The sequence below is a fragment of the Crinia signifera genome, chromosome 6, assembly GCF_055691185.1.
Source record: "Crinia signifera chromosome 6, ASM5569118v1, whole genome shotgun sequence".
In the NCBI taxonomy this organism is placed as follows: domain Eukaryota; kingdom Metazoa; phylum Chordata; class Amphibia; order Anura; family Myobatrachidae; genus Crinia; species Crinia signifera.
The window spans coordinates 101,029,762-101,056,190 of NC_139222.1; the positions used below are offsets into that span (position 1 = coordinate 101,029,762).

The window sequence follows — 26,429 nt, forward strand, 5'->3', positions numbered from 1 at the left end:
AAGATGAAGGAAGTTAGAAGCTGGAGCCTGGTGAAAACCAAATAGTAATGAGTGTTGAACTGATAGAGGAATACATTGACAATCATAGGGTGGAAACCAGCCTTACTGTGGAATATGAGTGAGCGTGGCCCCTTTGAGCCTCACCGTAAAGTGATGCTAAAACAAATTTTAGAGAGTTCTGGACAACCGATCAGTGAAGAGCAGGCCTGGGCTCTGTGCTATCAATGCAGCTGCAAACTGAAGCAGATTTTGCTGGGAGATGGGCACTTACCCACTCTCATGGGTATAGACAATATCTACCTTCACTGGGATGGAGCGGTGTCTTTTGCACCTTCTACTGGTAATTAACCTGTTTTAATTTGATGTTTGTGCTTATGCAAGTTTTATTAACAATTCTAATATTTGTTTTTGATTACCCCCTCTCTCTCTCTCATATTTTAGTTCCCAAAAAATCAAGTCATTTGGAGCAAAAGGTAAAGTTTCTGTAGTGCTGTACACTGCAGAATCCTGAATTAAAAATGCACAGCTATAAACTTACAGAACCCACTTGTGAAGGGGTGAGGGTAGAGAAGACACGAATATATTTTGAAAACTTTAATGTATTTGCCCCATTAAGGAGCAAGTAACTGGGGGGTAGATTTATTAAGCTTGGAGAAGAGATAAACTGGAGATAAAGCGGAGAAAAGGTAAAAGGAGATAAAGCACAGCCAATCAACTCCCAACTGTCTTTTTCAAACACAGCTGATTGGCTGGTGCTTTATCTCCTTTTACTTTATCTCCAGTTTATCTCTTGTCCAAGCTTAATAAATCTGCCCCTCAGTACCTTGGAAGAACCATGTTGCGCTGCAGGCGGGGAAGACTACAATGTGCAGAAATTAAAGGCCCATACACACTAAAAGATTACCTTTCCAATCTGGTGGGTTGGAATGAAATTCTGGAAATTTTTGGGAGCAAACAACAATTTGCTCCTAAACATGAATGGTCATTCAGAAAAATTGATTAAATAAACTTATGCAGATGACTGCTTTTTGTCTATTTTCCAACTTTTGGGAGCAAATGGTTGATTATAATTTGTTCCCAAAAATTTCCAGATTTTCATTCCAACCAGCTAGATTGGAAAGATAATCTTCTAGTGTGTATGGGCCTTAAGATGTGATAGAGGCATGTCCAAACTGAAATGTAAAAATAAAGCTGTTCAGTATTTGTGGGTTACATGTGGAAGCAGCAATTCTTTGCCCTGCATGTATCTAACTCCGAATCAGCCCCTAACCATAATGGGCGCAAGATGTGTAGTTCAGGTCCAGGAGGGCGCACACCTTTTTTCTGCACCGTTTCTTGAATACTTGACCCTCTGGAGTCCCATGGTGGCAGCAGAGATACATAAATAGCCAGGAAAATGGTACGGTGGCCATTTCCCTGGTGTCTTGCACAAGCACAGTAGGAAAATGGACACCATGCTATTTCCTACGCACTGGACTCTGGTACAGTGCTAGGGTCCCCAGATCCTGTACATGGCTGACTCCTCTCTAACCTTTTGGCGTCTGCCTTGGTTCACTTAGTGCAGGCATGGCCAAACTGTGGCCCTCCTGCTGTTGTGATACTATACATTCCAGCATGGCCTGCCATAGTTTTAGCATTCCTTAATGGCAAAACTGTGGCAAGGCATGATGGGACTTGTAGTTTCACAACAGTTGGAGGGCCATAGTTTGGCCATGGCTAACTTAGTGCTATTGCTGCTGGCCTTTATGGACCTACTGTACAAGGAGCTTGTGGCTTTGTGTGTAAACTGTAGAATTGCCAATTAGTCCTCTGATCAGATGCTTTGGCGAATATGAATGTGTCAATTTACATTAATCTTCTGTGCGCAACATGTCAAATTACAGAACACATGTGCAGTGTGTGACCCTATAGCAACTTCCATGGCTGTTAAGCACACAAGGAGGCTATATGTACGTGGACACCTCTGTAGCACATTATGTGCTCATTGAGGGCCAGATGTACTAAGCTTGAAAAGTGATTAAAGGGAGAGTGATAAACAGCCAGCCAATCGGCTCATAACGGCCATGTCAGAGGCTGGGTTTGAGAAATGACAGGTATGACCGGATTGGCTGCTAGTTTAGAACTCATTTTGATCACTTTTCAATGCTCAGTACATCTAGCCCTGAGAGTAAAATCATAGGTACTTGTGTACTATCACGGCACCCATCGCATCGCAGACCATACCGGTGCTTATACAATTAATTATCTTATAGGGGCCCCATTTAACATTGAAAACACCCATTAGGGTGCTTATACAATTTTAAATCATATACCATTGTATATGGCATACAATGCGATGGTATACGATTTAAAAGTGTATAACATTGGCTGCCATCGCGTAACATCGCATTGCATCGCATACCATTGTATGGCTTATGGTATGCGATGCGATGGGTGCCGTGCTAGGAAACAAGTACCGAAAAATGTATAGCTTATAACCAAGCAAAACATTTACTTGAGGATTTTCATTTGTCTCAAGCTCGAACAAGTCTCGATTTGTACAAAAGAAACCCTGATAATATAGATGGGAATGTCGCTGGGGTCATATTGTGTCCGTTAGACTGAGCGATGATTCTCCCCCTTTGACTAAGATGTAAGACATTGCCCTTGCCTTTTATTTGTTTTATTCCACTTTATATTCAGCTCCTCCATCTGATCAACCAAGAATGGATCAACTGCTTAGAGATTGCCCTCTCTATCGGCGGCCCAAATAGAATCATTGGATGCCGACATTATGAACCTGGAAGTTGCTCAGGCTATTTCATCTCTTCACACTAATAAACCTCATAGGCCTGACGGCTTTTCAGGAGAATATTTTACAACCTGACGTAACCCTGAGTCTGTTGGAATTGTTCCATGCTATCCATAAGTCTTGGCCCTCTTATTCTTAATTTAATGAAGTCTATACTACCCATCTATACCTAAACCTGGATGTGATCCAACTCAACTGGACTCATACCGTTCCATCACCCTTATAAACGTGGACTTTAAGTTCTTGTCCCAAATTATGGTGACGAACGTGCAGTCCTTTTTTCTCTGACATTATTTATTTTGCACAATTGGTTTTTTTTTTTAGCAGGTGACATTGTCAAAGGAATTCGGACTGCGATTTTTCGGTTGTAGCCTCTAACCTTAATCCCAAAGCCCCACATATGTTATTGAGTTTAGACACTCATAAGGTATTTGAAAAGCCTCAGTTTTGCCTGAAAAGTGGCAAAAACATGTGGATCAACAGCTAATTCACCAATTCAGGTGTATTTTGCCACTGCCATATTTTTTGCCTAGGCAAAAAATTGCCGCTTTATTTCAGTATGGCGCTTCCCTTTTCGCACTAAAATAAGAGAAAAGTGCTGTTTTTAGTTTCTTTGACTTTTTTTTTTTTTTTTTGCCTAGGCGAAAAATTTGCCCTAAATGAATACCTTCTCAGTATTGGTAGTTAACAGGGAGGTACTGTAGGCCAAGCTCAGCACAAAACAGATGCCACACACATGCTTCCATTTAGATGGCAGAGGTTGGCAGGTTCTAGAAAAAAAAATGTTAAGGTGTATTCTCCACATCCTCTTTTATTGTCCTGGTGGAGCATACCATGTACTTCAGTACACAACAAATGTGTGAGCACTGAACTATTGGTGACCATTACCTTTGCCCATATTTCTTTCCTAGGTTATTGAGTGGCTGGGTAAGGCCGTGTACTCTGCTCTGGATTGGGGTCTCAGTAGTAAAATAGAGCGCGTGTTAAGTGACTCACTGGACAACCTACTTCTCTGTATGCTGGGGCTCAGCGATTCCCCCACTGGCAGCTTGTGCGCAGTCATGCTGAATGATGTTATTAAGGTATTTAATATATATCCAGCTAAACTTTTGTGTCATTGCCCGTTTGAAATAAAATAATTCTAGGGCAGTATTCAATGCTCTGGATTCACTGTTTTTTTACAGCAAATCGGGCTGTTTTCAGTCTCTGCGGTGAATCTTTTTCACTGAAAATCTGATTCACCCTATTCAATGTTCACTGTTCGCCGGAAGCGAACAGTGATTGCCGGCCAGTTCTCCGTTTCATGCTCGCTGCAATTCGCTGTTTTTTAATGGGATTTTCAATTACGTAAGTCTCTGAGTGTATTCAATGATCGGATGGCGAATTGCTTTCAACGTGATATTCGTTGTATGTCATGTGCCACCGTTTAAAAATCGCCATCTTTTTAAGGTGAACTGGAATGTGATCTTTTAAAATAAAAGGTTTTTTTTATTTGGTGTAAAAAAAAATCAGTAATTTTATTCTGTGAAGGGGCATGCTATTTTTATTCATGTGCTTGCTGCACTTGAATATATATTGAATGTTTTTTATTTTTTTTACACATACACCAGCAGGGGGAGGGGGGCCACTCATTAATATTCACTGCACACTGGTCCTGCTCATTACATATGCACGAGCGTGACCAGCGCAGCGGCTCCCTTCACCGTATCCCCTGCCAGCTCCCCCAGGGGGCAGCTTCTGCTGTCTGTGTCCCCGGGAGCCCTCCTTCTCCCACAGTAGTGTCAGATGCAGGCAGGGAGGCTTCCATCTCCCTGCTTGCCGCTGTCCCCCAGCTCCCTGCAGGGTTCAAAATTGCTGTCAGGGATAGCGAGCCCCTGCGGCGTTGAATAGGGTGAGAGGGAGGGCTGGCAGCGAATGCTCCAGCCCTCCGGAACAGGGCGAATGTCCTAAAGAGGATTAGCTGCACATGCCGAAAAAAGTCATTGAATACTGCCCTATGTTGGACAAAATTGTTTTTAGCCATAGGATGCCACATTAAGCTGTGCCCTGTGCTCCCAGGAAACCCTTACATCTGACTTACCCACCGAACCTATACTGCTTCTTCCAGATCCCTTGCTCTATTAGCTATAGCCATTAACGGACCAAATAACCTGAAAAACATTGGGTTTTCTTTCCAGCAATGTGTTGAAAGAATGTTTGTTCCTTCTGAAGCATCTGCTCACTACAGAACAGTCTGCTGCATCCAGTTTCAACAACATACGGTTATTTTCAATCTCTTGCAAACCATACAGATGTCTAAGCAGGTAAAACCCACTCTACCATCTTGCTTGATGCTTTGTTTTTCATTTGTTTTTTTTCTCCATAGTACAGCTATCAGAAAATATTGTGAAGATTTTCTAATTAAAATACAATCCATCATTGAGTGTCCCTGCCTTCGTTGCAGGGATGGCAGCTGCTGTGTACCATCTTGCTGGTCAAAACTCCATATCTGTATCTTGGGCCATACTTGCCTACCTGACCCTCTCCATGAGTTAGAAAATGCTCTGTTCCTGGACTTCCCTGGTAATGTATGATTGCCAACACCTGTGGTGAGCTAGGCTATTAATAAGAAAGGTGTTTCACCACAGGTGTTGGCAATCATACATTACCAGGGAAGTCCAAGAACAGAGCATTTTCTAACTCATGGAGAGGGTCAGGTAGGCAAGTATGACCTTGGGAGGGGGGGGGGGTACTTATTCACTTTTGGAACTGTAGACGAGGCCCCCTTGTAAGTTCTTGAACAATGTATGGTGTTGGAGATGAACGCTGCCAACACAACATGTTCACCTAACATTCACAACTACTGACAAAAAATAAAATTTGAGATTTATATTGTGCTCATTTTCATATGATGAAGATATGTTCCTTACACGTGGCCAATGCAGACTTTTAATTTTGATCCTTGAACCTCTGACCATACTATTATTTTGGGGCCTGCAGCAGTCTACTTACACCAATGCCAAGTGTGTAACTACTATAGGTGCAATGGGGTCCACAGCTGAAAGTGGCACATCTACCCTGTCAAAGTAATGTGCTATACATGTTTTATCATTGGGTAGTGCATAGGGGCAATTACAAACCTTTGCTGTGGGGCCTACAAAAATGTATTTATGCCACTGACCAATGCCTTTTTTGTTAGAACATACACTGATACCATGATTGTCATCCCCTTATCCCACATGAGCACAGCATTCACAGAATGGAGGCCTGCAAGTGTGCACACTGTATGAGCATTGTTTTATACTGCAAGAGACCATTTGTTCAGATGTGCTTGGCTGATTAAATAGCCCTTGCCTAATTCAAATAAATATGGGTGAACATGAAGCATTGGTGTGTATCTATCTCCTTGTCTGGAGTTGTAGTGCAATTTTTTTTTTTATATGCCTGGTCACAATTTTTTTTTTCTCCCGTAGGCTTTAAAGAGATTTACTCCTAAAGAAGATTTGAAAGAATTTTCCCTCATTATCAATGAGAACTTGGTACCATTTTAATTAACTTAAGTTTTTCTGCCATTTCCAGTGATCCTTTGTAGGTGCTTGCAAGAGTGTGTGTGTGTGTGTGTGTGTGTGTGTGTGTGTGTGTATATAGCTGCTGCTTTGGAACATTCCCAGCAATGGAATTGCTGTTAGACAATGTCCAGCATGCAGTGCCACAGCATGTCCTACCTGTCACATGTAACAATCCATGCAAATGCCTGAATCGTACATGGCAACATATTTTATATGAATCTTTACTATAAATACAAACCTTACATTTTAACAATGCTGCTATGGGAAGTCACAGTGCGCCTGATTCTTATTTGGTTTGTTTCTGTCTTGCAATTTGCATAGCCAGTAAATGTTCTGTTACAGAGCAGTATGTGGAGCTGTGTTATGAATGAGCTGCGACTTGGTATCAGCCTCCGCAGTGCCAAGGAGAGAACCTACAATGCGCTGCCTCTTGAGTATTCACTTACTCCCTATGAGCAGCTGATGAATGATATCCGGTCCAAGCGATACACCCTGCGACAAGTGATGGTGAGCTGGGAATTCTGATGATCTCTTGTAATGTAATGTAGAGGTTACCAAACCTGGTCCTCTAGACACGCCAACAGTCCAGGTTTTTAAGTATAGCCATGATTGGCCACAGGTGCCTTAATAAGTACCTCAGTCAATTTGATTTAACAGTCTGTGCTTGCTATTGGTGTACTTAGAAATTGAACCATTGGGGTTCCTTGAGGACCTTGTTTTGGAATCTATGTTCTAATGAATGGAGCATTGGTGTTGTGGAATACGTTGATAAAGATCGTTTACAATGCATTATCAGTTTAAATAAAATAATAGTACCCTTGAAAATTAGTGTGTGATAAATCTGGTTTAGATTGTGTAGTATATGAGGTTGAAAAAAGCCTTTAGGCCAGGCATGTCCAAACTATGGCCCTCCAGCTGTTGTGAAACTACACATCCCAGCATACCTTGCCATAGTTTTAGCATTCCCTAATGGCAAAACTGTGGCAATGCATGATCGTTTCACAACAGCTGGAGGGCTATAGTTTGGACATGCCTGCTTTAGGCCATAAAGTTCAACCTATATATGATCTCCTGCAGCATAAGGACCCAGATGAGGTTACTGCCCATCTGTTAAACAAGAATCCTTAAAGGCACAAAATGGCTGTCAAATTTATTACTGATCCACTATAGTTCATTATGATACCCCTGGATATTATTTTTTTGTCTAACCTTTTCTTAAACAAATCAATTGAGTTTGCCTTCACATCCTTACCTGGCGGTGTATTCCATATCTTAATTACCCTTCCTTTAAAGAAACCCTTACTACGATGGGTGATAAACTTCACATTCTATCCTTATAGAGTGATCAAGTTTCCTGTGTAGAGTCATTATGGTAATCACCTGAAAGACCATTGTATTGATCCTTTATGTATTTGAATATATTAATCATGTACCCTCTTATACCACGTTCACACTGAACATCAATTTACCTGGAGAAGGGTCAACCTGGGTCTTTCTCTAAATCCTTAGTTGATGATATGCCCCATATGTGGTACACAAGTATAGATTATCACTTGCAACAGAGGGGTTGCTTCATAAGCAGGAAGCTCCTCTGTCCTCAATAAGAAAGGGTAGAATACAACACTATTTTGAGGAAACTTAAAAACTTAGTAACACCAAGAGTATGATTGTTGATATGTATAAAAGGTACTTTTTATTCAAAGGTGAAAGGAAAAAAGCTGGGAGCCAACCCAGTGAAACACATAAGGCACCTGCACCCCCTCTTTAACATAAATGGAAATGATTACACTATACCCAAGGAATCCTGAACCAGGACCCTTTGGCACACTCTCTGGAGGTTTATTGGTTTGGTTTCAAGGAGTCTGCTTTGAACACCCATCCAACGGACAATACTTCTGTCATCTCAATATTTTCATCAAAAAGATCCCAATCAATAGTGAGTAGATAATTAAATCTATTGGCAACCAATTTCTCCATGTATTAACTTTATCCAATAGCCATGCCTACTATGCTAGGTCCAAAATAGAAACAGGACTCCTATCAGCAGGTGAGGGATGCTCTATATCCGCACTATATAGTGTTTCAAAGCCAGTTGGGCCAAACAATTGCTTGTTTTTTAAATGTTTTATTAATTGTACCTTTTTATACATATTAACAATCAAATGCTTGGTGTTACTTTTTTGTTTTTAAATGTCCTCTTAGTAGTACTATTTCCTATCCTTTTTTGTACATAATGAAATTACTATCCCTACAATAACCGCTGCTGGTTGAGAAGGTCAGCCCATCTTAGCACCTGTAAAATCAGTTACGATCACCCTTCTGGTTGCTGTTCCTCACTGGCTGATGCAGACATGACCTTAGGGAGTACTGTGAGGAACGTCAAAGGTCTCTCCCAGCAGGGTTCAGCTGTGTGAGCACTGCTGCGGGTAAATTGGGCCCCAGAGGCAGCATGGTAATATGGTAATTTAAATCCACTGCAAACACGACCCTGGACTGGTACATGGCCTGAAGCTGGTTTATCCCAAGTATGTGGATAAATATAGCCCAAGGACATCATGTGCCTTGAGGACCACCGGTCTACCACATGAACAGCTTTTATGACTATCCTGGCTTATTCACAGATGGTAAAATCAAGCTTACTAATGTGCAAATTAAGTCACCTGTGCCCAAGCATTGATAGCCATAAAACAGACTGCTGGCTTGCCTTGAGGACCACTGTGGTAGACTACTGAAGGGAAATGGCAGTGGAACAGGGCCAAAATTTGAACATAAACAGTTAGGGATACTTAAAGAGGTTGTCAAACCACCAACTAGACAATGTTAAATTGTATTTGCAGTACTCCTATGAAGTAAGAGTATTCTACTTTGAGACAATTTTACCATGTTGATGATGAACTCTTCACAGGGTAAAAACAATGATACAGGGGAAAGGTGGATTATGTTTGGCTTATTATGAGATATTGAGTATCCCTTATCCAAATATCTGTTATCCAAATTATTCCAAAAACCTTATTCTCCAAAATGTACTTTTATTTTTTGCTAAAACCTACTGGGAAAATAACATTTAACTGGCATTACTGGGGAAATAACATGTTAATGGCACTAAATACTGTATGTGCAAGGACATGGTTGCACACAAATGGTCATGTTTTCAAACCTTGTTTCATGCACAAATAATAAAATATACTTGTGTGCATTTCATGTGTTTGATGTGCTTATTCAACATAAATGCAAAAGGTCTCATTCAAATATAAAAATATTCCAAAATACGCAATAACCCGTTATCCAAAATTCTTCTGGTCCCAAACATTTTGGATAAGGGATACTCTACCTGTGTGTGTAGACACTGCAACACCTGGGAGAATTAAGAAATGAAAACACCCAGTAGACTGGGAATATGGAATTGGGGGGCAGTAGTCAACTCTAAGCATTTTATTTAAGAATAAGCTATGCTTTCACCTAAATCCATTTTCCTCGATGTGTGGTATAAGAGATAAATATAGACACTGTAGTCTGAAAGTGTATTTTGTTCTAGGAATGTGACCAGACAAAATCAAACAGAAGTGAAGAGAATGTTGTTTTGGACCTGATTCGTTCACATACGCTCAAACCGGTAACTGGTTGGATTCTTGGTGATGCCATTTCTCAATGTAGATTGCACAGCACTGTGTGATCTGTAAGAGCCAGTGTTCTCCGGTGAGAAGACTGGCCCTTACCGGCGATTAACTACATTTATCCAGCATGCTGGATCTTAATCACCAGGCGATAGTGGCGTGTGGAGCCACGCATTGCTAAGGCCCCTACATACGGAGCGATGTAGGAGCATTTTTCTAAGCGATCTTGTGATATTGCTTGGAAATGCCCTCAAATTGTCCTATGTGTAGGCCCTATTAGATTTTTAGCTGGTCTGTGGATCTTGAATGCTATAAAATGCATAGCCAAACAGAAAGTACCGGATAGTACTGCTACCATTTGTAGAGTTAATAGCAACTGCAGTTTACATAGCAATTGGCCCAAAGATAAGGAGGAAAGATTGTGTCACCATAAATTTCCATCTGGAGCACCTGGATTATGTACATAGTATAATCAGCTGACACCTTAGATCTATTTGTACAAGTGTCTACTGTTCAAAAAAATCTAGTTAAATATAGAACAAGCACAAGTCATGACTTTACTAAATCTGTGTTTAATCTGAGATATTGGACCCTTTGATGGCTTCTCCCTATAAGATGCAGGAAAAGAAAGGGTACTTGTGTACTATCACGGCGCCCATCACATCGCAGACCATAAGGCATGCGATGTGATTGGCACCCGATGGTATACAATTTAAAATTGTATACCATTGTATATGGCATACAATGCGTTGCGATGTTAAATTGTATAAGCACCCTAATGGGGGCTAACAATGTTAAATGCACCCCCACTATGAACCTGAACCCGAAGCGTGGCGAGCGGCGGCGGTACGCGTCCTCCGACCTTTTCATACCCCCACTATCCACATCGGCGTGGAGTTGAGTTTATATAGTGTGGCGAGCCACCGAGCCCGAAGCGTGGCGAGCGCACGTGCATTACTTCACAGGTATTACACATCCCCTCGCGGGGCTCGCCACGCTTCGGGCTCACTGCGCTCACCACACTATATAGAATCAACTCCACGCCGACGTGGATAGTGGGAGTATGAAAAGGTCGGAGGACGCATACCGCCGCCCTTCGCGGGCTCGCTGCGCTCGCCACGCTTCGGGTTCACATTCATAGTGGGGGTGCATTTAACATTGTAAGCCCCCATTAGGGTGCTTATACAATTAAACATCGAATAGGGGGCTTATACAATTTTAAATTGCATCGGGTGTATGGCATGCGATGTGATTAAAACTTGTGCGACCAAATATCGTGGGCGCCGTGCTAGTACACAAGTACCAAAGAATGTATAAAAGGAATAACGGCTGTATCCCTACATTCTTTTGCTATCATTGTATCAGGATGGTGGCAGTAGGGAATATCTAGTAGGTTTTGATCTGTATTAGAGTACATTTGTTACTATCCAAATGTGAACACTCTACTTTCAAGTCTTTCTTGGTTCAGGCATCAGAGAGGAAGCTGAAAGAACGATCCCAGGAAGAGCCAAGTTTGCACGAGCTGCTGATGTCCGAAATAAAATCTTCCAAATCGCTCAGAGTAACACGCACTGTTAAAAGGAGCTTGATACAAGGTGGTGTACAGTTGGTGATGGTTTTAAACTGCTTAGTGCTTAAAGAAGTATGGGGAACATATCTGCATGATATGGACAGGTAGCCAATTACAGCTTTTATTTCCTTTTCAGTGAAAAACAAAAGTACAAGGAAGCACTGTGCTTATTTTGAGGAAGGATTGAAATGATTACCATGGTATATTTGCATAAAACCAATGTTTTTAAAATAAAAACAATATTAACAAAAATGACATTATAACCACTAATAATTATGAAAACTTAAATAGAGCTTTGATTATAACCATGAATAATTGGCGTTATGATTTTATCAGTCTCTCACATGGATGAAGATTTGCGTGGTGTAGTCCTGTTCCTAGATTGACCACTTGACCTTATATCTTTCCCCTCAAGTTTGCACTATTTCTGTCACTCACTATTAGTAGATCTTACTGGCAGTTGGCTCACTTGGAGCGTTGAGTTCCTGGCGTGGAAAATCTTTGTCCAGAGGGTGTTCGTGAGCCCATAGACGATGGATAGGTGGGTTACTCCTCCGTTATACACAGCAGCTTGAAAATCTAACCCATTCCAGTGCCTGGGAATAGGAGTAGCTTGAAAATCTAACCAGTGCCTGGGAATTGGGGGAATATTGTCTATTTCCTTTTCACTCTGTCGCAGACATAACCTAGCATTACCCATCCTCTGAGCAATAACCGTAAAAATAAACTCTCCAGAAGGTACAATATACAGTGCAACTCCTCCTTCGTTTTATAACTGCTCATAGAATTCAATTCCCTCATTCAGACCATCAAGAAAGAGAAGTTCCTGGGGAGGCCACGTGGTCCCCATGATGCCTCCAAGCATGAGGCTGGAGATTTGCCTGCCAAAACTTTTGGTGGCAATAGGGGCTCTACTGAAACGGCAGCACTATCACTTATGTTTATACCCTTGATGAAGGTGGCGTGACCACCGAAACAGGCTGTCGGGTACTTGGCTCTGGATACTGGTGACAGGTTTTTCCCTTGATTCACAGTTATATTGTGAGGGTGTTGTATTTTTTTGAAAGTTTGACCGGCACCTATTCATTGTTCTAGCAATATTCTGCCATGTGCTTGTTGCTGAGATAAAAGCTGTTTTTTTTTTTTTTTTCATCTTCTATATTGGTGTGCTGATTACTATCTACCTCATGGGTAGACACCAGTGTATTGGATGATGATTTCCATATCTGCCACAAAGCTGTTTTAAGACCTAAACAAAGATTAGAAATTCATGGATAAAAGGTCGACATATCTAACTATGTGTTTATTTAAACATAAAGGACTTACTAACTGGTGGTCAGTGTGCAAAGCTGTGGCAGATCCTGTATGTATAAAAAACAGCTTATACCATTAGAAGATGTAGGCTTGTTAAAGTGTCCTACTTACAGAAAAATGTAAAGTTGCTTTTAAGAAAGGTGTGTGTTTTTTTTTTAATCAATGGTATCCCTTTCCATGGCACTTGGATTTCAAGCACAAATCTTCATACAAATGCCCACACTACAGATTATGCATTAAGATCCAAAGACTTGGTTCTTGTGGAATTTTTTTGATGACAGATACTAAAAATTAGTCTGTAGCTGTAGTACTAATAGAGAGGTCTTGCTCTACTTTGGAAGACCTTCTCTTTTTTTTTTTTTTTTTTTCTTTGTTGTAAAATGACGCTCATTGATCTTTACTTTGCTGCCAATTTACTCTAGTCCTCTTTTCGGCAGGATGTTTTATACTAGCATTTTCTCCCTCACCCCAGAAAGTCCATGTCTCGTCTGCCAGTATAAGGACAGGGTGATATTGCTGAATAATCTTAGTTCCTTATACAGAGTAGTTTCTAATCTTCATAGCAATTAGGGATTAATACTTTGCTACGTATACAACACAACCAACTATTGGCAAATATGGTGTATATCACCACCTAATATTAGGCTTAGTCAGGGCAAATTTTGCTGTATCTGTCCTGAATTAAGTCTAGAAAAAAACATTTTCTTTCTGCCCTTCCTTTATGCTTTCCTCAGATTATCCGTTCAAGATGGATGAAGGATAGCATTATGCAAGCATGTGAGTGGTTTCAACTGATGTGCTACCAGAAGCAATACATGAGCTCTGGCAACCCACCCAGTATCTACTCTGCCAACAAAGATGATCACCTATTAATGTCTGACTGCCAATGTGTTTCCATTAAATGTTATGTCAGTCATTGGCTTAGCTATACTATAGTAATATATCAGGGATGAATCTACAACATAAATTATAAATAAACTCCCATTTCTGGGTAAACTGATGTCTGATATGGGCTAGAATGTACATGTTAGAGGGAATCCATGTTATACACATTTTTATAGCTTCGTACTGTTTTGTCTGAATTTATCTTTTAACAGATAAAGAGTTTAAATCATTGAACAACTTGTATTCTGTCCATCATGATTATTCCCTGTACGGCGGCAGAATTGGGAGCAGGTCCGGCCCGGCTGTTGATCTACTGGATAGCGGAGTAGATGTAAATATCCAATACCTATGCTGGTTTTTATTCTTGAGGAAGTAATTTCTCTTATGCCCCTTTCACATAGAACATGAAATTCCCGGGTGAAGCAGTTCCACCTATGCATGTGCACCGGCCACTTTGAGTATTTCGGATCTATATCTCCGACCATGTTTTGTATCTGTTCCAAAACACCCTTCTGATCTGTATTTAAAAAAAAATAATAATCGCCAAAAACGCATAATTTCTTCTTTTTTTTTTTTTTTTTTGCTCCTATGCTATTCACCTCCAATTACATTTAGTTTCCAGTCTATCCTGAATACCTTACAATGTTTTTAGGCCAAAAGGTTGCACCGAGGTAGCTGGATGACTATGCGAAGCGACACAAATGGGTGGCGCAAACAGGTGGCACTGCAGTGGCAGTTTAAAAAACTAGGTCCCAAAGAGCACATAATGGCAAAAAAAGATGATGGAAGATGGAATTGTTCTTGGGACCTCCCACCTACCCTTTTGTTGTGTAAATAAGAAATGCACCCTGTCTCAAACCAATCATTATAATTTTTCTGTGTGAAAGGGTCAATCCGGAACTCCGGGTCTCCGACCCTGCAAATGACCAGGGTTGGAGACCCGGATTTTAAGATCCGAGTTGACACTGTCACATAGGCGAAATACCCATGTAATAGAGCAAATATCCAGGTCTAAATTTTAGATTTGATTCTCCTGTGTGAAGGGGGTCTGACAACGAGCGGTCGGATAACACAGCGCTTTAAAAGCCGGGTAATTGCCGGGATATTCGGCTGCCGCTGTGTGAAAGCTGTATAAATGTGGTTAGCCTGTGTTGTGAACTTTTTAGCCAATGTAAATACATCACTTAGCAGAAAAAAATGAATGTTTTGTGTGCTGAAGAAAACCTTTTGAGGTGATCTCTTGTGGTCCGCCATAGATGAATCAAGGGAAACTAGATATTTTGCCAGTACCCGTAAAAGCATGTGTTTTGGGGTATATATGTTGATTAAATTGGCACAAACTAGAGATGCATTTTATGTATTCTCTAATTCAAATTCTATACTTTCTCTGGAAATGGACAAATGGATAACTTAATAAAAAGTGATGTGTTGCTTGAGAACCTGCTGTATACTGCTATGTGGGTACACAATGTACAATATTTTTTAATGATATCGTTATCGCACATAGTGTAGTGTTACTGTGTACTCACTATTAACCACTTCAGCGGTGTGTGTTGTTGTTGTTTTTTTTTCCTTTGGGAGAGCTCCCCATTGGGTGTGTTTTTTTATGGGGAGGGCCATTCAACGCCGCTGAGCACGGTCATCCGCTGCCCTGCCCCCGGTAACCTGCCTCTGCCCCTGGCAACCCAGTGTGCCGTTATAGTCCGTCGCAGACTGTAATACAACAGTTGAGATGCCGGGGAGAGGAGTAGGCGTGGCCGAACAGAGGGAGCCTCGCAGCGCTGAAGCTAGCTGATCTCAGCGGCGCTGTCAGGCTCTAAGCAGGGCACTGAAGCATAGCCCGGAAAATTCTCAGGATTACCACTGAAGGGGTTAATGGTGTATCATCAGTATATGCAGTCACATCTGACAATATTGTTAGACTGTATGCTCGGCTGGTGTCCTGGTGATGTCACTGAAAAATAGAATTTAACGATATTTGTGTTTTAGTGCTAGACGGTTCGTTGTGTGGCTGTGACTATAGGTTGTGACTCATATTGTATAGTGTTTACCCATCCATATGGCCTTCAGTGACGGTTGTCAAATTACGTAATTCGCAAAACAATTACCTGACTGTCCTGTTTAGCATATTTAAAAAGTACTGTAGACAGTACTGTTAGTTTTCAAGTTGAGGCCTCCAATCCTATCTTGAGTAATCATTCTTGGGTAATTTCATGGTTACAGGCGAGGATTGGATGTCACTCTGATTTCAGCTATGAAAACTCCTCTGAAAACAAGTCTTCTGGAGGGAAGTCAAGCAGTGACGGTAACGTTTAAAATTGCACAAATGTTTCCTTCTTGACAAGTGAAAAATGGCTAAATACTTTAGAAGGCTTCATAAATCTCACCACTGATTTGTTGCAGTTAATGTATTCGATTATGAGACGATAGTACAGACCTGTCCAGCCTGTGGCTTTAAAGCTACTGAAAAAAAAAAAAGTCCCAGCATGCTCAGCCAAAGTTAAGCTACATATTAATGGATTGCTGAAAATGTTGCAAGGCATGCTGGGATGTGTAGTTGAATAGGTTGGTCAGGCCTGCCAAATTACATAAAACAATCCACAAAGAATAATGCATAATTATTTCCTTAGATCTGTCATTTTTGCCAGTTTTGACATCTTCCCAAGTGGACCTCAGAATGAACAGCCTTTTGAACCACGAGAAGGTAATGTCTGATCACAAGCGGTCAAGTTCATATGAAGGGTTTATCCAAGGAAGCGGTTCCAGAAAGGTGGGTGTTCATGGTCTGAAAACCTAAATGACCATAAACAGGGCTCCTTATTGGCCTACTCTGTTCAGAGCAACAATTAGATGGTTCTTTTAGAATTGGCATAATTGAAGCAGTTAAAAATGAACTGTACATTCAGATGCAAAGCGGTCATTGTCAAATTGCATCTTTAGTGGCAGGTGCCCTAAAATGGATTCAGTATGAAATCCCGGCGTTCAAAATCCCGACGCCGGAATCCCGACCGCCGAAATCCCAACAAGGGGCGGATGTGGATCGCCCCCCCTTGCGGGCTCCCTGCGCTCGCCACGCAGCGGGCCCGGTGCCTCGCTACGCTCGGCACACTAATTTATTCTCCCTCCAGGGGTGTCGTGGACACCCACGGAGGGAGAAAGTGTCGGGATTCTGAACGCCGGGATTTAAACTGCATCCCCCTAAAATAAGGCCAACTGTTCATTTGGTGAGAGTATAGATCAGTAAAATATTGGTGATGCTATAATTGAAAGTACATTGTATACATTACTTTTAGACTGGGTTTGTGCATACCTTAGTTGCAATACAAGGTTCCTCTGATGTTGTACTGCGGTTTACAGGATCTTGTTATAGCAAGTTTGTAATAAAATGTAAACTTATGAGGAAAGAATGAGGAAAGTTTGCCCTGGTTGGCAAGATTACTACAATGGTCATTAGATCTCTATTTATCTCAGAGTTGGCGTACACCAAGAATACGTCTATCCCCAACAATCTCCGAGTTGGTTCCTGTCCGGCGAGCAATGATCAAAACAGAAATGCTTGTCTTCACATCTAGCATGGACGTTCCAGGTTACAAGGTATATTGGGTGTTGGGCTGACGGGTGGATGATGTCTGGGGAAAGGAACTTATATGAAATGCTGTCTTCCAGGCTTGCTCTAGCTGCCATAGGAAGAGGATCTTCTTTCACTGGCCGTATGCCTGCAAATTCTGTGACAGGTAAATACCTTTTAAGATATTGAACCTTATCTCTACATATTGAACATTATATGCTTTGTGATGAAATTGACTGCTCAGAAATAATTAAACTTAAGTATTTTAGTCTTCTCTGAGTTGGGAGTTACGTTATAAAAGAAATGCTCCTCTGTTCAGTAGATGGTAATGCACTGTACTTATTTGGGGGGGAGATTCTCTAAGCTAAAAATGAGGTAAAAACCCCGTTATCGGGGTTTTTACCGCATTTTGGGATGCTGTAAGCATCCCTCGCCGGGTTACCGCGGCGGGGGGCATCGCCAGAAAAATCTGGCGATGCCCCATAGAAGCCAATGGGCTTCTACCGCAACCCTCCGCCGTCCCGCATGGACCTCCGCCGCCCTGCATCGCCCCCTCACCTGTGTCCGGGCAGCACAGCGCAGTGCTGCCCGGACCTGTGACCTCCTCCCTGCACTGATCCTCTTCCGGGTGCAGGGAGGAGGAGAGCCCGGCGCAGCAGCAGCGCCGGGTGTGTGAGGGAGGGGGGAGCCGCCGGGACCTGCTGGGACCCGGCGACTCTCGCCGCAAAGGACAGCTCTTAACGCAAGAGCTGTCCTTTGCTATAATTATCGCATATGTTACAACATATGCGATAATTATAAATGCGAAGGGGGTGGAGATTCTTAGAGAATCTCCCCCTTGGACAGTTGTCTATACAGGAGCAGCAGAAAGTATAGTCCAACAGGAATTCTTTATATCTGTACAAACAGTAACAAGCATATGCTGCAAACTTGAACATGTGCTTTCAATATGGCAGAGGAAAGAATACCTTCTGATAGTCTGGAGGAACCCACCCCCTAGCTTACTTTATAAACAGCTGAACAGACATCTGCATAAGAACAATGGTTGCAATATGAAAATGCCACGTGTCCATAGCTAATTTTAGCTACTCTCGCTAAATCATGACCATTTCTCCAAAGTGAAATCCCTCCTCTGATTAATATATGTTTATGCCATTCTTGGCAACTTTCAGGCTGCCCCCTTCGGGAGGGGTAGGTCCTGTGTGTACTGGTGGCAACCTCCTGATCCCACCACCCATTATGCAATGCAGAGATTACCATCCTTGCAAAGCAAGGTATGTTATGGGTTGCTGGGTAGGTTCCACAAGACCTGAATATGCTTATGGTTGCCTGGGATGACCACCCTAGTCTCCTTGCCATTCCAGGAGAGTGGACAAGTTTTGCTTACACTAAAGCCACTTAGTTTGTCATGGAGTTACCCAGTTATAAATCTCTACATTGAGAGAGCAAGAGACAACTACCTCGCCAAACATCCTCTTTAATGCCCTACAGAGAGCATTTATTTACTGCATGTTAGATGCGCAATGAAGTGTGGCGAGTCTCTAATATTCCTTTTTACTGTAGTTTAACATTCCTTTCGATTTTCTTACTATTTTGGACATTTGCTCTACAGAACTAATAGGAGGATGCATCTTTTAGTGCTAGCCTGGGGGCTATTGCTCTTCACCTGTAACTTGTCACATGTGAAATGTGGCCAACTAACTTAAGAACCAATGTATGCATTTCGCCTCCAATAGCCAGCGACTGTATTGGGGGGGGGGCTCTCACTGTAAAAGCCATTTACTTGTGGTTTGTGTAGGCTAATACTTTACTTTTCTCTTGCAGGAGCATCTGCCCAAAATGTCACATTGAGGTAGGAAGGAACTGATGACAAACCTATGCTAAAGTGCATATATGTCTGGAAAATGTTGGATGGCGACGAGCCATAACTGTATTTACTGTATGTTCTACAAAGGAAAGTACTGGGGGTAGATTTATTAAGCTCTGTGAAGTGATAGTGTCTTTATCACCTGCCAATCAGCTCCTACCTGTCATTTTTCGAACCAAGACTGTAACTTCAGTTAGAAGCTGATGATAAAGTACCAGCCACATTATCACTTTACCAAGCTTAATATATTTGCCCCTCAATTGCTATGGTTTTAGAATGTGAAAAGTCTGGTCATTCTGAAGAGATCCATAATGTACCATATTTTGGGTCACATGACCTTTTTAGTTGGAAAATAGGGTACTTCTTTACTTTCACGGCGCCAGCATGGCGCCGCGCGTACTTCCGGGTTACGCTCGCCACTAACTAAGTAAAATAAACTAAGTTAACGCCATGCCAACATGGATAGTTCATACCTCCACTATCCATGTTGGCATGGAGTTGATTTTAATTAGCGTGGCGAGCGTAGAGAGCCACCGAGCCCGCAGCGTGGGCGAGCGAAGCGAGCCCCACAAAGGTACTCTGACGCGCGGTGCCATGCTGGCGCCGTGAAAGTACAGAAGTACCGAAAATAGAGTATACAGAATATAAGTGTTTGTTTTAATTAGGTTACTTAACCTTATACCGTTATTTCACTGTTGGGAATATCTACAGTAGTAGTGACTTGGATTTTTGAGAAATACATATAAAACTATTGGGTCTTGCTTTGGAGGTAACAGGTGATGAAAGGAGAATGGACTGCTCTGAAATGCTGAAAGCAAAGTATTTTAGTGTTCTCAGAGTGAGGATTTACTATACTGAACATAAACCCAGAGAGTATGAGGGATAGGTTGTGTCAAGCTAAATTAGCTTCTATGAGGAAGTTGGTTTAAATTTGGACCAAGGCAGTAGACGTGGTTTATTTGGCCAAGGCATTTGATACAGGTGGCTGCTCCATAAAATTGAGGAGTTGGGTAAAGGAGCTACCATCTGTAATTAGAAAAGAAACTGGCTGCAGAACAGGGAACATGGAGTAGTGGTTAACGGATCATTTTCAAACTGTCACAGTACTATCAGTGTACTTCAGTGTTCGGTGCTGGGACCAATTCTCTTGATCATATTTATTCATTCTCTTGGGGATAGTTTAGCCACCAATGTCTCAATTCTTGCAGATTACACCAAACTCGAAGGTTTTAAAATTTGACTAGGATGGGGAAAAATGCAGTTTAAGCAGACCCTGATTTCTGCTCCTGAATATTTAGGGCCAGATGAACTAAGCTTCAAAAAGTGATAAAGTGGGGAGTGATAAACTGCCTGCCAACCAGCTCTCATTCTTCCAATGCAGTCTGTAACAGGGCAGTTAAGAGTCTTTCTCCACTTTTTGGAGCTACTGTAGCACATCTGACCCTCTAGTCAGTAATTGGCCATGGGATTTAATGCCCACCTATGTCTCCCTTAATAAAAGGCAAAACAAATACATATAATAAAATACCCCCCCCCCCCCTATGCCCTTGGTAACTCTGCAGGAGACGACCTCTTACGCCTATTGGCGATTCCAAGGACCGTACCGGCTGTACAGTGAGTGTTCCCTGACTTAGGGTATCAGAAACTACCAGAGTGGTTCTAGCCACTTTATTACATTGACTGACGGTTTCCCCTCTTTTGAGCACAATCAGAAGGCAACATATCCCACATTAATACAATCTACAAATTATGCGCTGGCCAGCCACTAATTAAAGGGATTTTTTTTAAGCCATCTTTTTTAATTCTAAGAGGATCAATTGCTCATTTTATCGTGAAAAATATTGGTTTTCATCTTTATTTTTAAATCTATATGTATTTTTATTGTCCTTAATTGCCCTGTTTTTTACTTTGAATCATATTTGTCATAAATCATTCAATACTGAATTAGTGCGCTCTCTGAGAGTTAACTCTTGTATTCCCATATCATTACTTGCCTTAGGGCCATGATTATATTGATCGCCCTGCCCGTATAGTTGAAGAGTTCTAGTTAAGTGTGGCCTCTTTGCTGTAATCTCTAGATGTTGATGCCTTTCAAACAATGCACACATCTTCCGGTGAGCTTCTTCAAACCGCTGGTCCTGTCTCAAGAAAGTGAACCAAAGTGCCAGGTGCAGAAGAACAGTATGTTCCTCAGCAAAGCCTTAAACTGGGATTATTCCAGGTGAGTGTAGAAGTACTGTAGATCCTAAAATAGCACATTTCTATCTGCTGTGTTCATTGCATCTGTGCTAATAGCATTAATTACTTGTTTAACAATCATTACTACAGTATTTATGAATGGAATAAATCTATCCAAAATGACTGAACATTTTCACCTTCACTAGCATGGACAGGTGCGGCCACGTACAGTTTGAAACCATTTTTTGGGGGTTTGTGGGCTCCAAATTAGATCTATACATTATTGCACCTATCGGTCCTGGTATACTTTCTCACCTTTGCTATGGTTTTCTCTATATTGTTACTGCATACATGGTTAACTAGATCCTTCGAGTATATTAAGAATGGGTGCGTATGGGCCCCCTGGGACTTGGAGGGGCCCTTATGCACATTGCACCCACTATAAATGCACCACTGCCTCAGGGATGGTGGAAGAATTATGTAGTACATCTGATGAAACTGAAGATATACCCACAGTAGGAAATTTGGAATAATTGTCAAAGAATATATTTGGGATAAGATAAACTAGAATGTCTGCATCAGCACATGAGCCTGTTCCTGAAAGGGAGCACCGCTGAAAGAATAGGGGGTACTCTTTACCTAGAAGGGCGCCCACGATTTTGATCTTGGGCATCGCAAGGTAAAAAATCGTGTCGGTCGCATCGCATGCGATTACCGCGATTTCCCATAGGGAACAATGTTAAATGGCCCACAGAGGCCAAATAGGCACCCTGAAGTGTGAAATGGCCTCCCCAATTGTTAACGCCACCCCACGATCAACGTGAACCCGAAGCGTGGCGAGCCCGCGAGGGGCGGCGGTACGCGTCCTACGACCTTTTCATACCCCCACTATCCACGTTGGCGTGGAGTTGAGAATAGAAAGTGTGGCGAGTGCAGCGAGCCACCGAGCCCGAAGCGTGGCGAGGGGACGCGGACACCTGTGAAGCCCACGAGGGGACGCGGATACCTGTGAAGGTATCCGCGTCACCTCGCGGGGCTCGCTGTGCTCGCCACGCTTCGGGCTCGCTGCGCTCGCCACACTTTCTATTCTCAACTCCACGCCGACGTGGATCGTGGGGGTATGAAAAGGTCGTAGGACGCGTACCGCCGCGGCTCGCCACGCTTCGGGGTGGCGTTAACAATTGGGGGGGCCATTTCACACTTCAGGGTGCCTATTTGGCCTCTGTGGGCCATTTAACATTGTTCCCTATGGAAAATCGGGTCAATTGGGACATTTAACATTGTTCCCTATGGGAAATCGCGTCGGTTGCATGCAAATTTTTTTTTTTGGTCGCATGCGATGCGACCGACGCTATTTACATTTTTACATGTATTTCTATGTAAAATCGCGGGCATCGGTCGCATCGCATGCCATTATAATGGCATGCGATGCCCACGATGGGCGCCCTTCTAGGTAAAGAGTACCGAATAGGGTTTTCCAGCATATCAGGTGGTGACGGATAAAATCCATAAGGAATTGTAAATGAATAAGAAATACATTCCAGGTTCATTAGATAGACGTGTTTTGTCCTGTTTGTTGTAAGGTTATTGAAATAGAGATCGGATCATAGTCCACACATTGAAAAAGGGATAGTTTAGCCTGAAACATGTTGCTGGTTAGTGGATTGGCATCATAGACAGCTTGGACCCTATCGTTTGCAAGCTGGTATCGCTCTTGTCCTTTTCTGGACAAGGTATAGGAGTGACCGGATCTGGGCTTTCTTGGTGCATATATATATATATATGCGGTAGAGAGAAGATCCTATTTACAGCTAGAAGAAAAATAAATCCCTCTGCGTATATAGGGCTTTGAGTGGAGGTCCGTATTCAATTTGAAGGGAGACCTGTTTGGTATAAGTAGAAGCCCGGCCCACCTGCTAACGATACCCCCTGTGTGAACATAGTTTCTTTACAAAGTCAGTCTGGTGACCAAGAGACAGATGGCCATCGGGTGAGAATATATAATTATCTCATCTTCAATCAATCTTTTCAATGGATGACAGGATTGCCATCTGTGTATGATATTTCAGGAAGCAGGCAGTTCTTAAATATCGATATAAACAGGTGTAGTAGACCCAGGAGAACCACCTAGGCAGCATCCTTAAGGGCGCAACACGACATCTATAAAATATATATTTTTTATTTTTTTTATTACCATATTGTCTTTCACACCAGACTGGATAAATCTTTAGGTGTATACCAAGCTGTACTGTTCCTCTGGCATGAAATTATAGTTTGCTGATACAAAGTTTGAGACAATCTGCTACATTACCCAAGTAGATGCTGCTAGCCAGTGGGTATTGCCTCAGAATTCCAAGTTTCGAGAAACGTAAACTGCTCCCATGCCATGAGCCAGCAGTGTTGATCAGTTGTAAGCTTATTTACTGCTGGTTCACTGCTCAACATGAATACAGCTTGATGCATTGTGCTTGGGTAATTCCGCAACCTTTAACTTGCGTTCTCTATTTTGTTTGTAGCGTTCCACTTGTGTTTGAAGCCAAAGCTGAAGCAGAGAATCCCATCCACCAGCGGTTAATGTACAACTGGTCTTGCATGGACATTTGTGTTAAATGCAAAGAGTACATCTTGGATGTTATAGATATGAACCAGAGTGATTTCCCAAGCAGTGGATTCAAGTCTCGCAGCAGTTCTGAATCATCTGCATCTCTGTCAAGACATTAAGTACATAAAGAATCTCTTCCTTTTTAACCCTTTACATCAGAATGGGATTTCTGCTGAGGAGCATTCTGGGAAGCCGCCGGACCATTGTACTTACCTTTGACGGTATATGAGAATGGACCTCAACTAAGGGCTTTTACTTTTTAAATGTCTGTTTGGCTGTTATGTTCTAATGACGAGGTCCAAATAAATCAAATTGCTTATTTTACTTTTAATGCCAGTTGCCAAAAACACGTTTGTTTGTTTGTTGACCTTTTAAAGCTCCTTTAACAGGGGATGCTATTAAATATATTTATCTGAATGTACTTTCTATCAATGTTTTAAAATTAAGTATGCTATGGTCAATCACTGACCTGGAAACACTGGCTTTCTCCTCTCTTTATATGTTTTTCCTGTAATTGATGGTGTTAACTTTCACAATATTTAAGAAATTATAAATATTTTAATATTTAATGTCAAATTCATGTTCTTGTGAGTTTGTTCTATAAGAATGCACAGAGCTAAGAATGGTTACACTTTGTTTTTATTGGACTATATTGTGAATCACTGAACACTAGCACTTGGCATGATTTCTGGTGTTTGCGCATATCTCAGCGCTGTCCTTTATTTGTTTGTATTTATTTTTTGGTCTTTCTGGCTTCTTGAAGTATATTTGGAGCTGTTATTATGGCCTTATGTATGAGTAGAATATGTATATTCTGTTAATTGTAATCTTTAAAATAAAACCAAGCATATAATGCAGTTCAATTTTTTTTTTTTTTTGTGAGATTATATTGGTTTTAAATTATTGTACCAGAATTTCCAAGTCAAGAGATACGAATTGTAAAAACATGAAATGTGTGTTGCCCTGCTTGGCCTTATGTGTTGATGCAACTCTTGGACTACAGACGCGTCATTTACTAGTGCAGAAAACTGTATATGCCACAAATTGTACCGTATGTAATATCATTGTCAAAGCCTTCACTTTTAACATGTCTCAATACAAGTAATGGGAACAAGTGCATCTGGCCCAAAGAGAACTGTGGGCCAGATGCACTATCTATCACTATCACTCACTTGGAGAGTGATAAACAACCAACCAATCGGCTCCAGCCTGACATTTTTCAAACCCAGTCTGTGACATGGCAGGTAGGAGCTGATTGGCTGGCTGTTTATCACTCTCCATTTTATCACTTTTGAAGCTTAGTGCATCTGGCCCTTAAACTGGTATAGATATGTTCTGGAATGCTTAGTGTGTTCTCATAATACCAGACACTGATGTGTACATAAATTAAGTATGAAGTATTTCTAGGATGCTGTCAGACTAGAGCATGAATGCCAGGGTAAGTGGTATGGGTCCATGTTTAAGGGCTGTGGACAACCTCTGACAGTGGTACCCATCTGGTATTGATGCACTTTTTTTTTTTTTTTCCTTCCTATTCTGGTAGTGTTGGATGTAGAAATCGCCTGTAGCCTTAGGGTTAAAACCAGTGGCAGTTTGTACCTTTATGGCAGGAGGGGAGCTGCTGCTGGTCCCCGCCACAGAAGTAGTGTCCCCTGCGCCTGTACTATGATGACAGGTTCCTGGACTGGCACATGCGCAGTACAAACCTCTGCAGCCAGCTTCTATGGACTGCTTCAGCAACAGCCCATAGAAGGGATATCACGGTCCTGGCACCTGTATAACACAGATGACAGGCACTGGGACCAGCACGTGCGCAGTACTGACCTAGGTACTCAGCAATACTGACGTAGATACTGCGCATGCGCAATTCCCGGATTTTGTGGGCTGTTGCTTGGCAACCCATAGAGAGGTGTCCCAGAGGGAGGGAACACCTCCCAATGGGAATGCCTTGGTGACTGGCAGGTCAGACTTACAACAGGAAGTCACTGCCAGTCACAGTGAAGCCAGTGCAGCATCTGGCTTCACTACAGTGGCAGACTTTACCTGGGGGGTGCTGCCACTGGCTAAAACCTAAATCCTGCCACCCTCTGCATAGGGTTATAAGCAACTTGGTTACCCCAATGCTCAGAATTACTAGTGGTCATATAAAGTGGACTGCAACACATTAAATCCTAGAAATACTGTGGATTTGTTGGTAAGATACAAATATACTTTTTATTTTTTTTAGATGTGCCATACTAGCCTTATTTGTACCCCTTACTTATCTAGCGTCCTTATTGGCAATGGTATATTTGACCTGGCTATGTGCTGAACAGATGCATTTCTCTTCATCTGCACTATAATATGGCTTTTCATACAGGCTAGGTTTTTGCCAATGTCCTGATTTTTCACATCTCATACCAAGCTCCTGACTTTAGTATAGACTAGGGCTACCAACTCATCCCTTTTTAATTCGGGACACATATGAATTACACAGGTTCTGTGGCAGTTTA

General features: G+C 41.9%; 1 protein-coding gene across 2 annotated transcripts; it reads left to right on the top strand.

Annotated features, from left to right (window-relative positions):
• On the top strand, positions 1-24,800 carry LOC146007859 (protein spire homolog 1-like). Of its 2 annotated transcripts, none has more exons than XM_083146557.1 (16): positions 1-340; positions 442-473; positions 3,703-3,873; positions 4,969-5,094; positions 6,244-6,309; positions 6,661-6,846; positions 9,875-9,952; positions 11,422-11,548; positions 13,935-14,053; positions 15,946-16,027; positions 16,353-16,492; positions 17,194-17,316; positions 17,389-17,456; positions 19,115-19,142; positions 21,236-21,378; positions 23,852-24,800. In XM_083146557.1, the coding sequence occupies exons 1-16, from the start codon at positions 115-117 to the stop codon at positions 24,054-24,056; spliced, it is 1,920 nt and encodes a 639-aa protein (XP_083002683.1). In that variant the 5' UTR covers positions 1-114; the 3' UTR covers positions 24,057-24,800. The 2 variants fall into 2 exon arrangements, with proteins under 2 accessions (XP_083002683.1, XP_083002684.1); XM_083146558.1 differs by having other exon boundaries at positions 2-340; positions 6,682-6,846.
• The last annotated feature ends 1,629 nt before the right edge of the window (positions 24,801-26,429 follow it).

Bases quoted from the DNA above. Each gene is read 5' to 3' on its own strand.
- LOC146007859 (XM_083146557.1), top strand. From the start codon at position 115: ATGAGTGAGCGTGGCCCCTTTGAGCCTCACCGTAAAGTGATGCTAAAA. The intron at 9,953-11,421 runs GTAACTGGTTGG...TTCTTGGTTCAG, and splicing joins GTTCACATACGCTCAAACCG to GCATCAGAGAGGAAGCTGAA. The intron at 16,493-17,193 runs GTGGGTGTTCAT...TATTTATCTCAG, and splicing joins AAGGAAGCGGTTCCAGAAAG to AGTTGGCGTACACCAAGAAT.